The 13418-nt window shown below is 35.3% G+C and overlaps 1 protein-coding gene and 1 long non-coding RNA gene across 2 annotated transcripts; both read left to right on the top strand.

Annotated features, from left to right (window-relative positions):
* Window positions 1–354: 354 nt before the first annotated feature.
* Window positions 355–2616, top strand: LOC108359420 (uncharacterized). The gene is made up of 3 exons (XR_001846918.1): window positions 355–620; window positions 2198–2399; window positions 2482–2616. It is a non-coding gene; the product is annotated as an uncharacterized LOC108359420 (long non-coding RNA).
* A 1795-nt stretch (window positions 2617–4411) lies between these two features.
* LOC108359419 (uncharacterized) lies at window positions 4412–5800 on the top strand. The gene is made up of 2 exons (XM_017611277.1): window positions 4412–4645; window positions 5481–5800. Exons 1-2 carry the CDS (start codon window positions 4415–4417, stop codon window positions 5703–5705), a joined length of 456 nt encoding a protein of 151 aa, XP_017466766.1. The 5' UTR covers window positions 4412–4414; the 3' UTR covers window positions 5706–5800.
* The last annotated feature ends 7618 nt before the right edge of the window (window positions 5801–13418 follow it).

Raw genomic sequence — 13418 nt, 5'->3', positions numbered from 1 at the left:
AATCGCGATAAAACGAAATACTAAAATGGAGTATTTTAGATACTGTTTCCCAACGAATAGTAGTATAAAAAGTAAGATCGGCAGCACTGAAAATAAGCATGCCGATCTCTTCAAAATTACAACAAACACGTCGCTACTGACAACATCTTGTTATAATTCCACCATGAATATGTGTAAAGTTGAGTTCATTTACTCCATTTATTTGCGTGAAATGCATCAAAACATGGTGCGAAACGTGCAAGTGTTTTTTGCGAATAACTTAGGGCCAAATTCACAGTGCGTAGTTAACTAAGAACCGGCAGTTAACTACAGACTTTCAGTACAAAAATGTGTAGTTAACTGCCGATTCTGAGTTAACTACGCACTGTGAATTTGGCCCTTAATTAATTAATCTTGATTTCCGGTCTCGGATTGTTATTGTTCGCGTTAAAACGCGTCGATTGACACCCCTCTCGAATTTTTTGGTAAATTTTGGCCTGGTTCCCCTGAAGCGCACTTTTACCAAAAATACTTGGTAATTTGAAAAAAGTATCGAGTATGTACTTGGATTTACTTGTATCGAATTATCCCTAGTGGTCCTACAAAGAAAAACGTGGTTTGGCGGCAAAATTGAGGACAAGGTAAGTGGAAACATCTATATTTGTATTTTGTAAAATTCCCTTTGTACATACAAATTTTTACAATATACAATGCAATTTACATTTGTAAATCGAAAAAAAATATGTTAAAATACATACACTGCCGGAACAAAGTATTTGCACAGCAAATTATTCACAATATATGCAACAGTTTTTATTCTAATATTTTTCCGCCAATTTTTTATAAAAATATGGTTCAGTCTACAACAAATATCATAAAAATATAATTCCTAAACTTTGTGCAGATCTCGCGAAAATTCAGCAAACTTTAAACTTTTTAATCAGATTTTTTCGAATTTTTTTGGGTATGCAATTTTGCAGCCTATTAAATTTTAGTAAAAAATATGCAAGTTCGGAGTTAGTCAAAAATCGCATTGATTTTTGAGAATTTTTTTGTTGAAGTTGTTTTGCATTTTTCCCATATAAAGTATTTTCGAAAACAAAATTTTGTATGGAAGAGACTGCGTGAAAAAAAATTCCCAAAAATCAACGATAATTCCTAGCTCCTTAAAGCTTGTACTTCATTATAATAAAATTGATGATAACTTATGACCGAGTTGACTTATCGAAAAATAACTTCAGACCTTTATTGTAGAGCGTTCAATTGTCTACAAAAATACTCCACGACCTTTGCAATACAACATATCATTCGTTCAATATAAAAATGAGAAGGAAAAAAACAAGTTTTACTGTGTTATTCTTATGGGAAATCGAAAAGCGCTTTTTTATTTACTTCTGGTTTTTATATTTAACGAATATAAAAAGCAGATGTAAAAAATGAAACTTTTGATCATGGTTCCGAGGAGGAAAATAATAAAAGAAAAATTTTTGAATCACCCTAATATCTACAGTGACGAGCAAAAGTATTGGCACAGTGAATTTTTCGCCATATATGCTAAGTTTTTTATTCTAATTTATTTTCGATAATTTTTTATAAAAATTAAGTTCATTTTACACCTGAAAACGTAATAACAACATCTCTAAACATTGTGCAAAACTCAGGAAAATTCTTTAAATTTGCACACTAATTTGCAACTTTTTATTCAGATTTTTTTAAAAAATTCAAAGTATGCAGTTTTATAGCCTACTCAAATTTAGTATAACAAAGTGCAAGTTTAAAGTTTCTAGAAAATCGCGTTGATTTTTGGCAATTTTTTTAGTGGAAGGTGTTGCTCATTTTCTCCATACAAAAAATAATTGTCGAATTACTTTGTATGGAAGAACTTGCGTGAAAAATAATTACCAAAAATCAATGCGATTTTCTAGCGACTTCAAACTTACACTTTGTTATACTATATTTAAATGGGCTATAAAACTGCATAATTAGTGTGAAAATTTAATGAATTTTCCTGAGTTTTGCACAAAGTTTAGAGATTTTATTATTATGTTTTCTGGTGTAGAATGAACAATATTTTTATAAAAAGTTATCGCAAATAAATTAGAATAAAGAACTTTGCATATATTGCGAAAAATTCACTGTGCCAATACTTCTGTTCGGCACTGTATGTAATTATATTTCAATTTGAAAATGCAATCATGTTATTTATTTATTAATTTAGAATTCGCGTCCAATGCACTAATATACCTACAATAGTCTAATGTTTATTAGTAGTGGATGCGGCGGTCTAACTATCAACACTGTTAACAGCTGGAGTCTTAAGATGATAACGTGTAGGTATAACGTTGCATCCAATGATTTAGCCACGGAGTTTGCCAACCGCTTAATCATCAAATGGGACATTTCTTAACAATGGTGAAAACGTAAGTATGTTTGCAACCACGAAACACCTTACAAATAAAGGTGATACGAGATTTTCCTTGATACAAAAATTTACATATTTAGCAGTGTCATCAGTGGCGCCAGTGTCATGAATGCCATCAGTATCGGCTCTGCCAGTGCCGCCAGAGTCGGAAGAATCCTGCTCCGCCAGTGTCACCAGTGCCGCCACTATAACCAATGACGCCAGTGTCATCAGTGCCGCCACTCACGCAAGTAGTAACTAGCGCCGCCAGTGTCGGAAGTATTAGGGTCTCCCAGTGTCACCAGTGCCGCCAGGGTCGGAAGAATCCTGCTCTGCCAGTGACCAGTGCCGCCACTGTAACCAATGACGCCAGTGTCATCAGTGCCGCCACTCACGCCAGTAGTAACTAGCGCCGCCAGTGTCGGAAGTATTCGGGTCTCCCAGTGTCACCAGTGCCGCCAGGGTCGGAAGAATCCTGCTCTGCCAGTGACCAGTGCCGCCACTGTAACCAATGTCATCAGTGTCGCCAACGATGCCAGTGCCATCATTGCCGCCAGTGTCATGAGTGCCGCCAGTATTCGGCTCTGCCAGTGTCACCAGTGCCGCCACTGACGCCAGTAGTAACCAATGCCATCAGTGCCGCCACTGTCGGAAGTATTCGGCTCTGCCAGTGACGCCCGTGTCACCACTGATACGACGCCACTGTCATCAGTATCACCAATGCCGCCAGTGTCATCTCTGTTCGAAGTCTTCGGCTCTGCCAAAATCACCAGTGTCATCAGTGCCGTCAGTGTCATCAGCCCAGTGTCGCCTTTACACAACCATCACGACAGGTTACAGGAAAGAAAGGAGTTGTGCACTTCAAATGAAAGTAAGCGCTGTTATGGACAATTGGACTAATTTTTGTGAAAAACAATGACTGAACGGGATATTTTTAATCAAGTTTTGTTGGAGTAAGTCTTAACATTAACATCTTTATCAGGCAGGTTCTTCAATTCACTTCCGAGTGAATTTCAACCCCGTTCAATTTGAATTAAAAGCGAATTACAAAACCTGCCTGTATAAATAATATTACAGTTTAACACCAAATTTCCTTAATTTTCCCATACTGAAATAATGGTCGTGTTTTTTACACACATACGTATATGCGTTTAAAATTTTTATGGAGCTCTAAGCGACAAACTTTATGTGCGCTTATGAATAGTTCTCGATAAAATCAAAATCACTTGTTTTGAAATGGAAATTTTCGATGATTGTTTTTTTACACCTTAAGCGTAGATGTATATGTTGGTAAAAAAAAACACAGCTAATATATCGCACACCGTCTTCAAAAGAGTTACAACTCAAAATAATACGTTCGTCAGAAAATGCGAAAAGCTATTTCGTAGCACATGCTAATCATATGGGCAAGGGCGACTTTACCTTAAGTTTTTTTTTATTAAATTATAACAAAAATTTGCTCCAGCTATTGTTGAAAGGTAAATAAAAGCTTTGGGTACATTTTTAGCGCACAATTTAAGAAATGCCAAATTTTGAGTTGTGACTCTTTTGAAGACGGTGTGCGATATATTAATTATTTCACTATGAATTTTCGCAATTATAAATACTGAGGCGTATTCTGGTTTTCGTCCGAATCGAAAATTTTAAATTTTTGCACAGAAAATGATAGGAAAATTGCATGATTTGCGATTCGTACGAAAACAAGAATGCGCCTCACTATGTAGAAATAGGAAAACATGTAAAGTAATTTAAATAATTTCTGCGGCTACCTTTGCCACTAGAAGTTATGTGTATGTTATTATTCTGTATTAAAGTTTTTACTTTTATGATGTATATCATACTCCTACCCCGTCGGAAACCGCAACAGCGAATATGAGAATATTTACTTTTCCTTTTTAAGGAATCCGGGTGATAAGTTGGAGTTCAAAAGTTCGAACATACATTGATACATTGCAACTGATACGCAACAAAACGATTCCGAAAAGCCCAAAAAGTGTCGAAGAAATAAATGAGGCTTTTCGCAATGAAGAAGTTATGAACGCTGTAGGGCGATCAAAGCATCTTGACCATGATATTTTTTTCGATACTTGTATAGAAACAGCAACACATTCATTCCGCGTATTTTCGTCAAAATATTCCGTTTCTTTAATAAAGAGCCATATTGAGCCAAATCGCAAGCATGATATGGTTAATGCTACTTTCAAAGTGGTACCAGTTGATCCATTTAATCAATTATTGATTATTTATGTGTGTTACATCAAATCCGTAAGTTGGTTTTTACCTATTTTTGTTTCAAGTTAAACAATTCGTCGCCTGGGTAAAAGATTGTCGTAAGCGTCATTTTGACGATTTTTAGTTAAAGATGCAGTTTTATTTTTTTAAATAAGATCTTTCGATTGGTGTTATCAGTTTTTGGACATCTAATTTAGTTTCCGAGATATTGAGTAAAATTTTGTCTTATTTGCAACTTCGCAAGAGATTCGGTCAACATTTTGTTGTATGTCACGAAAAATTTCACATACGACAAAATTTTCATACAGTTTGATGAAATTGATTACTTGTTAAAATATTGTCTTATGTGACAAATTGTATGGTACATACGACAAAATCATACCAATCCTATACAATGGATAGTCGTATGTGCTACGTTCTCTCTACGTGCTCTTATTGACAAATTGTTTAAAATATTTATTTTTTTTTTATTTTTATTCATTTATTAAATTCCAGGTGAATTAGAATCAATTTTTGCTTACGAGCAATAAATAATTTCAACGATTTCAGCCTTTTGCTTACTTGCTGTGTGTGTGATTTGTCGTATGTCATTCAGCTGGCTAGCGTTTAACGTGAAAATGTAACATACGACAAAATGATTTTATAAAAAAGATGCTGTAAAAGCTATATGAGTTACTGAAAATTTAAAAATATGTGGTTTTATACTTTAAATAGTATGTAAAATCAAGCATTAAATTTTGGTAAAAAACGATTGTACAGCTTTTGAGAAATTGTGACTGAATCTTTAACATCGATTTCCCAAAACCTGCCGAAAGTAACATACGACAATCTTTTACCCAGGCGACGAATTATATTTTTAATTTTGTAGGTATTTCCATTTGTTTTTATATTGATGTCCAGAAAAACTGAAGAGGCATATATTGATGTTTTCCGCTACATTAATGATAACGTAATTGATTTGGAATGTGCAAAGTTTTTGACAGATTACGAAATGCCATTGCAAAATTGTGTCCCAAAGCCACTCAAATCGGTTGCTGGTTTCATTTCTGTCAGGCAGTCCGACGACATGCCTCAAAAATTTCAGGCTTCTTAATATATTTGCGGTCCGAAAGGGAAGCTCCTACTATATTTCGACAATTGCTATGTTTGCCATTGCTGCCAGCCGATCATATTTTGGCAACCTTTAAGTTATTACCTTTAAATAGACCTAAATTTTTAAATTTAGTTGTTTATTTCAAACGCCAGTGTCTAAGAGTACTAAGCTTCGGTCTGAAGACTCGTAATATGTTCGGAGCAAAACCAAAGTTTTTATTTTGTGATTTCCATTTTAAATAGGAGGGCCCTGAGAAAATTACGATATTTGGTCAAGATTTCCGCACCATAGCTCAAATTGAAGCTTATAATCACCAGCTTGGTGAGATGATAGCTAAAAACAGTGGGTTCTTTAGGTTTCTTGTTGCGTTAGGGCAACAGGAATACATTAAGTCGAATGAGATGGAGCTTTACATCAAAAGCGGTGGTTCAACTGTATATAAACAAAAACAAAAACAAAAGTATTTAAAAAAAATTCATTTTATTCAGAACCGGAACAAACGAATAGCTGAAGCTTCTGAACTATTATCAACTGGCACGTTGACACCAATTGACTTTATAAACAGAATTTTGTATGACGATGAGTATCTCTCCGAAGGCCTAACAAAATTTGTTGATGGCGCGGTTACAGGGGATAACGAATCGGAGTTAATAAGGGAAGCAGAATCTGAACTGTCTCAACTCCTAGATGATGATACCGCTTCTAATGGTAATAACGACACAGCCGAAGACTTCCGACACTGGGAGAGCTGAAACCGTCCATTACTGGGTCTTTATGTAAAGGCGTATCCACTAGTTTAATAAATTGATTTGGCTGAACTTCATAAATTCGCTTCTAACACTCTCTGCGCTTGTTTGTCAAAAATGTACTGGTGGTGACGAGCAAATTTGAATACCGTTTCAACGTACGATGTTTTAAATCAGGTATATATATAATACTGCGCGGAAGTATAGAGAATACCTATTCAGTGTCTTTGAGCCTCTTTCCCGATTTGGATCACTACGAATTGGTGAAGTAAGTAATACGTTTCGGTTTGATTTTGATGTGCGGTGCTGTAAATTTTTGTGTGTAAAAATTTACGTATTTTATATAAAAAGTGAAATGGCTGAACAAGAAAACAGTAAATTGCAAAATGACATTGCAACTGATTTGTCGGAAATCCCGTTCCACAAGTTGAGGCAAGATCAGTTCACTGAAGTTGAAATTAGTCCATGGTTGGATATCGATTGAATTCAAAAATAATATTTTGCGTAACGGATAACCAAATGTACAGCTTTAACACAAAATCCGTGTTGGGCATATCATATTTGTGCTCATTTTTGACAAACAAACGCAGAGAGTGTAAGAGCCGAATTTATGAAGTTCAACCAAATCAATTTATTAAACTAGTGGGTACGCCCATGCACAACCATCAGGACAGGTTACAAGAAAAAAAGGGAGTTGTGCGTCCAAAATGAAATAAAGCAGCGTTGCAGACAATTGGACTCTTTTTTTTGTCAACAACACGGTTGACTGTACGCGATATTTTTTATCAAGTTTTATTGGAGTAAGCCTCAAAATTAAGATTTTTATAAATATTATACAATAAAATAGAGTTTAATATAAAATTTCCACAATTTTCCGTACTCATTATATTTGAAATAGGACAAGTTTTTTTGCAATCAAGTAGCCATTATCAGGCAGGTCCTGTGATTCACTTCCGAGTGAATTTGAATCGAATTCGCGTTGATTTCAAATTGGCAGGGGTTGAATTTCACTCGGAAGTGAATTGCAGAACCTGCCTGAATATAAAGAAATTGAAAAACTTAAGTAATTTAAATAATTCCACAAGTTGAGGCAAGATCAGTTCACTAAAGTTGAAATCGAATCCATGGTTGGATATCGATCGAATTAAAAAAAAAAATGTTTTGCGTAACAATTAACCAATGTATACAATGTACGTTCGAATTTTTTTTAACTCCACCTTAACTTCCGAATTCTTAATAAAATAAAAGTAAATCCCTTAATGCAGAATAATGACACCACAACACAAATTTTTAAAAATGGCTACTGGTGAGAGTAACGAAATACAAAACTTAATTATTTACAAGTACATAAACTTTATAATACCTATAAAAAAACTTTAAACAGACCTGACGAAAACAGCAAAAAAGGTATTAAGTGTAAAGCCGCCTTTACACGGGTACATTTTTCTCGTTCAACCAAAATCCAACTAAGTAAATGGAAATTCAGAAGTAAAATGTAAATGCTTTGGATAGTAGATTTTTCAGTAGATTTTCCAGTCGACAGAAATCGGCCTGTGTAAAGGCAGCTTAAAATTTGCGTTTGAGACATATTGAAAACGACGGGCTACATGCTAAATCTGTCAACTTATTTTAAGATATAATTTTATGTAAAATCAACATATAAACTTATGCACAATGCCCAAGGTTTCAAAAACGTATATTTCAAATGTAACTCATTTACAAAAAAATTGTAAAGTCAACAAAAGTTAAGGTTAAATTAGTGGTGCCATACCATAACCATAAACAGCTGAGTTTTCGTAGTTGTTGTTTGTGTAACAGCAAAAAGATTCCCTTAAGAGTTTTTGGGGGGTGTTGCTGGAGTGATAGTCCTTGGTCAGATATAAATGTGGGTCGTTCCGGTTACGTATACCCCGACTGTCGTGGGAACGCGGTCAACATTGTCGGTGCCGTAGGATCTTGCGCAGAACTTCTTTCACTATTAGTAAATTAACACTAAATTTTTAAAACTTAAATGCAGATCATAATAAAATACGTACATCGAATTAAAGGTAATAAGTTGTACTTTCTTAATAATATAAATCTCTTTTGCAATATTTATTAAATTTTCTTAAAGAAGGTTATTTTATGAAAAATACGAAATTTCTTTTCTTCGTTTAGTATTTTTGGTTTAAAAATAAAATAAAGCATATAAATTATGCACATAAACAGAAAGATAAATTAATTGTCTTTATTTTGGCACCATTAGTTGAATCGGTTATGTAGTTCATACGATACTAACATTTCAAAATATCAAAAAATTCTAATTTAACCTTTTATATCCTTTTTATATTTTTGCACCAAATAATTTTGGTTCATTTGAAATCAGCGTGAGAAGTTCTGTCGAGCCACATTTTTGGTATTTGCATAGCTAAATGGTTCATATTCGAAATTCAATTGGTCTCTATGGCTATTATGGCGTTATGGTGTGACACCACTAATTGAATACAGTGTTGGTCATAAGGTTGGTTGGAACAGCTGTTTTATATGGTCACCACTGATTTAAGCTTTATCCCGCACTCAAAAATTGTAATTCATGTTAAAACAATAATATTGCGTTCAAGTTGGTTCCTCGTCAATTTTAACGTAGTATCAAGCTCGAAAACCCCTATTCCGAATGTAACTCATCTACGAATAATTTTAAAGCCAATAAAAGTTATCCCGTATATTGTAATTTATGTTAAAACAAATCTTAATAAACAGTTTTATGCAATACCGAGCAAAGGTGGTTAAAAATTATTTAAAAATTTGATAAATGAGAAAAAAATTCTTTTTCTAAATAATAATGTATAATCGGTGCATTTACGGAATGCATCGTAATCCGATTTTGGTAAAACGTACGAAAATGCGATCAATGAATACAGAATCGTTATGAACGTACATAGCTACGCTGTGCACTCTAGGCGCTTGCACGTTATATGTCCTTCAGGGCTATCACGGAATCCATCGTAGAAAATCTCCGAATTCGAATGCCCCCTACGAATACGAAAAAATTGCTATCACTGAATCCGAGTGAACTCGAAAATATCGTTGCCAGCTTCGAATGCTGATTCGAAGTCAGCTAGTGCAAAGAAAACAAGAGATATTTATGTATGCCGTTTTGCTCACGCTGCCCCAGCAGTCGCAATGGCCGAGTGAGCAAAGCACTAGACTGCAAATTCAGAGATCCGAGTTCGAGTCCGAGTCGTCGGGCAGCGGAGGTTTTTTTTTTATTTTTTTTATTTAATTTTTGTTTATTTTTTTTAATACATTTATTTTTTTAGTTTACATTTTATTACTTTAATGAGAAAAACATGTTTGTTTAATAAATTTTCATGATATTAGCAGATGAATGTATGTATGGCATTGGCATTTGACGTATATGTTTATAAAAATATGTATATGGAAAATAGAAAAAAGATTTTTTCTTAACAGCGGTCGTCCCTCGGCAGGCAATGGCAAACCTCCGAGTGTATTTCTGCCATGAAAAACAGCTTCTCATAAAAATACAATCGCCGTTCGGAGTCGGCGTAAAACTGTAGGTCCCTCCGCTTTGTGTCAAAACATCAAGGGGCACGCCCCAAATCGGAGAAGCTCGGCCAAACACTAACATATGTGTAAGCGCCAATCTATAGCCGTCATCGATTCGCCACTTCGCTGCTTGCTATGTTTGAGTTCCGGTCGCTTAACGAAAAATTTTGCATGTAAATTTATTTAAAGCAACAATAAAGTTAGCTAGCTAGAGTAGACGATAGCGAGTTTGTTTGTACGTCATTAATTTCGTTCGTTTCGCCACTCGCTAACTGTTGGCGAATCGATGACGGCTTATTATTATTATTATATGGAATTATATCAAACTATAACAAATTTAGAGTATTATAAATATTTAATATTCCCCCCTATTATGAATTTTCATACGATAGACGATAAACGCTTGCAAGCGTATTATATGAAATCAGTTCTCGTATTATCGTTTTCATACGCCCGACAGATGTATTGTTGTGAATGGCTGTGGTTTTTGTTCACTTTTTATTGTGAAACAGCACAAATCAGCTACGCTAACTATCGGATTTCATACGACAACATAGATTCATAGAGAATAACAGAATGCAAGCGTCTATCGTGCATCGTACGAATTCATAATAGGGGGGATTAACAATAATGCAGCTCTTTTCCATTATTTTTAAGATTCAGTAATTTTAATTTTTGTTCCGACAGCATAAACTCATCGTAGAGTATCTGTACGAATCTTCATTACGAACGGATTCAATGAAGGCTCTGTACGAAATTCGAATTTACTTTCGTAGCCATTCGGATTCTGTGATAGCGATTTCGTAGATTTCACGAAAATCGAAGCTACGATGGATTCTGTGATAGGCCTGATTATTTCGTAGGCATCTTTCCAATGTACCCCAATTTCTGCGATATGTTTTCTATTGTTAATCATGTGGTTGGCACTTATTCAGTCCTATCGCCAATCCCATGTAAATAATTTTGCAGGCAACCGAAAAAAAAATCTTATAAAATAGTTTTAGTATTTATAACACAACATTTGTAAATTTATGAGAAACGCTGCGGCCGCCAGTGGTGGCAGAGGATAATAATACCTGTTAGATAAGGACTTGGCATCAGTTGGCATTTACAATTGGCGTCAATCAGCACAGAAGAAAATCGAATAGTGTGCTTTATTGGATTCGGGTAACATATAAATACCACACAACTGCATGTGTAAATAAGTTTTGTATTGGCTAGGAAAACATCTTCTATTTCCAACAATTGTAATAGAATTTAAATAAATCATTAAATGCCTATAAGGTGTTTTCTCGTGTTTCAATTCAATTGATTATAATAGTAAAATTAACGGAGCCAATGGTAGATAAGCTTTCAGAATACCTGGACGAGCACATTTCTGGGGGGGAGAGATTTGAAGACTATACGAAGCGGTGCGGAAGAATGCATTCAGAGTGTCCAAAACTAAAACTTAGAGCGAAACAAGCAGAAAAGAAGTAGCAAACAAAGCCAAGTGTCGCTTAAGTAATTACCATCAATATTAGCATGTAGATAAGAGACTAGATACACGGAATACTCGGATAATGTGATGGAGGCTGATCACCTTTATCAGATTGGCCGAGCTGTAGGAGATTATATGCATATACAGGCCGATTCTGAACAGAAACTCCCTGGGAGTTTTTTCTCTTTTCCCTTTCGTCCCATCACTTCGGACTGAATAGAGTCACTCTCATTAAGTGTTGCTCTCTCATTTTTGCTGTCATTTTCGAGTTAAGGAACGCTTTTTGGACTAAATCTGACTACTCCGGAGTCTTTTGACTATTTCTGGGAGATAAGGAACGCTCCTAAACTATCGCTAGCTTCGCCTTTCGCGTGTAACCCCACGTCTCCACCTTCTACAGATTCTGTTAAAAAAGCTGTGTTAAGGCAGAAATATCAGGTGGAGACCGCACATTTCCATTGTTAAACCATATCTGTCTTGCCGAATTTCTTACCCAACTGTCATTTTGTAGTTTGACAACTCAGTTTTCATTTTACCGCTCCATTTACATTAGATAAAAATCCATCTGATTGGCCTGATGCCATTTTGAAGGTGATATGTAAAAACAGCAAGTCGCCCACACGACAAAACGGGACAAAGTTAAAACAGGAATTGGACAGATTTTAAGACACATTTAGTGGAAGGTGGACACGTGAAGTATCATGGACCTTACATGGTCGAATTCCTAGATCGAACTACATGTATGTGTGAGTGTAGATTTTGTATGTATGTGTCATATGTATGAGTTTCTGCCGTCCCTAAATTGGAGCGCCAAGGCCGTGGTTATGCCACCAATTTTAAGAGAAAAATTTCGGTGATTGGTGAGAAGTGGTTACGCTCTGTTTGCTGATTGGCGAGCGCAGGGTTGCTTCTTAAGAAATGCCTTTTTCCATTTCATACATTTTTGCACTTAATGGCAGCACTGAAGTAAAAGTGCAACCAAAAACGCATCAAAATTTAAGTCGGAAAATGAAAAATGGAAGAACAACTTAATATTTTTTCTTTTTTTAATATTTAACTTTATAATGATAATAAAAAAATATTTTTTACTATTCTAGTATTTAATACTAATACTTTTTCGCAAAATAGCGCATTTCCACCCTGCAAAATTGGCATTCTGGCTATTCGGTTCACCCAGCAAATCGTGCTGGCTGTTCGATTTCGAAAATTCTCTGACTCCGTGCTGTGCACAACAACAATTGCACGGTGATTGCCAATCGAAATTGGTGGCGTAAGCATGGCCTAAGCGTTGCGTTTTCCGTTGTCAACGAGTGAAAGCGCTATCCCCAAATCAACGCGGCGTAATTTTTGACGTCTTCTAATTTCCTCCCGTTTTTATTCTCGTTTCCTCTTTCACTTTTTGCCCTTTCTCTTTCTTTCCGTCTTCTGCATTCAAGTTCAACACGAAACGCCCTGTCAAAATTAAAATCCATTTTCTTGGCGGTAGCGCCGCGTTATAGTGGGATGCTCCATACAAATTGTACTGGCATGAGGATTTTTGACAGTTGTTTGGCGATTGACGCGCCAATTTAGGGGCAGAAGTTTGATCGCTTTTTGACCAAAATCAAAATAGTTTTGATTTTCATCAAATTTGATAGTAGTTTCACGTGTGCTGTGGACCGTGTAAAGTGCTGTTTGATCAAATTGATAAACAAAGTGAACGAGCATGTTCCCAAGAAATTAAATAAAAAACAAGAAATGCGCAAGAAAAAGGAAAACTTCATTTTAGAATTAATAAATTAATACAAAAATCTCCAAAACATTTTTTTGTGGTGATACAACTTCAACAAAAATTTACGTTTGATGGGTCTTTTGTTGCGTGTAAGACTGCTTTTACACAGTTCAAGTATTGAATTCAATTCTGCTCGCATGTGGAAGAGAGGGGGTGAAAAGAAAAGGGAC

This window comes from Rhagoletis zephyria, unplaced genomic scaffold, assembly GCF_001687245.7.
Source record: "Rhagoletis zephyria isolate East Lansing unplaced genomic scaffold, Rhagoletis_zephyria_1.1 Rzeph_scaffold_00388, whole genome shotgun sequence".
Lineage (NCBI taxonomy): Eukaryota > Metazoa > Arthropoda > Insecta > Diptera > Tephritidae > Rhagoletis > Rhagoletis zephyria.
This window is presented reverse-complemented; position numbering and strand designations above follow the sequence as displayed.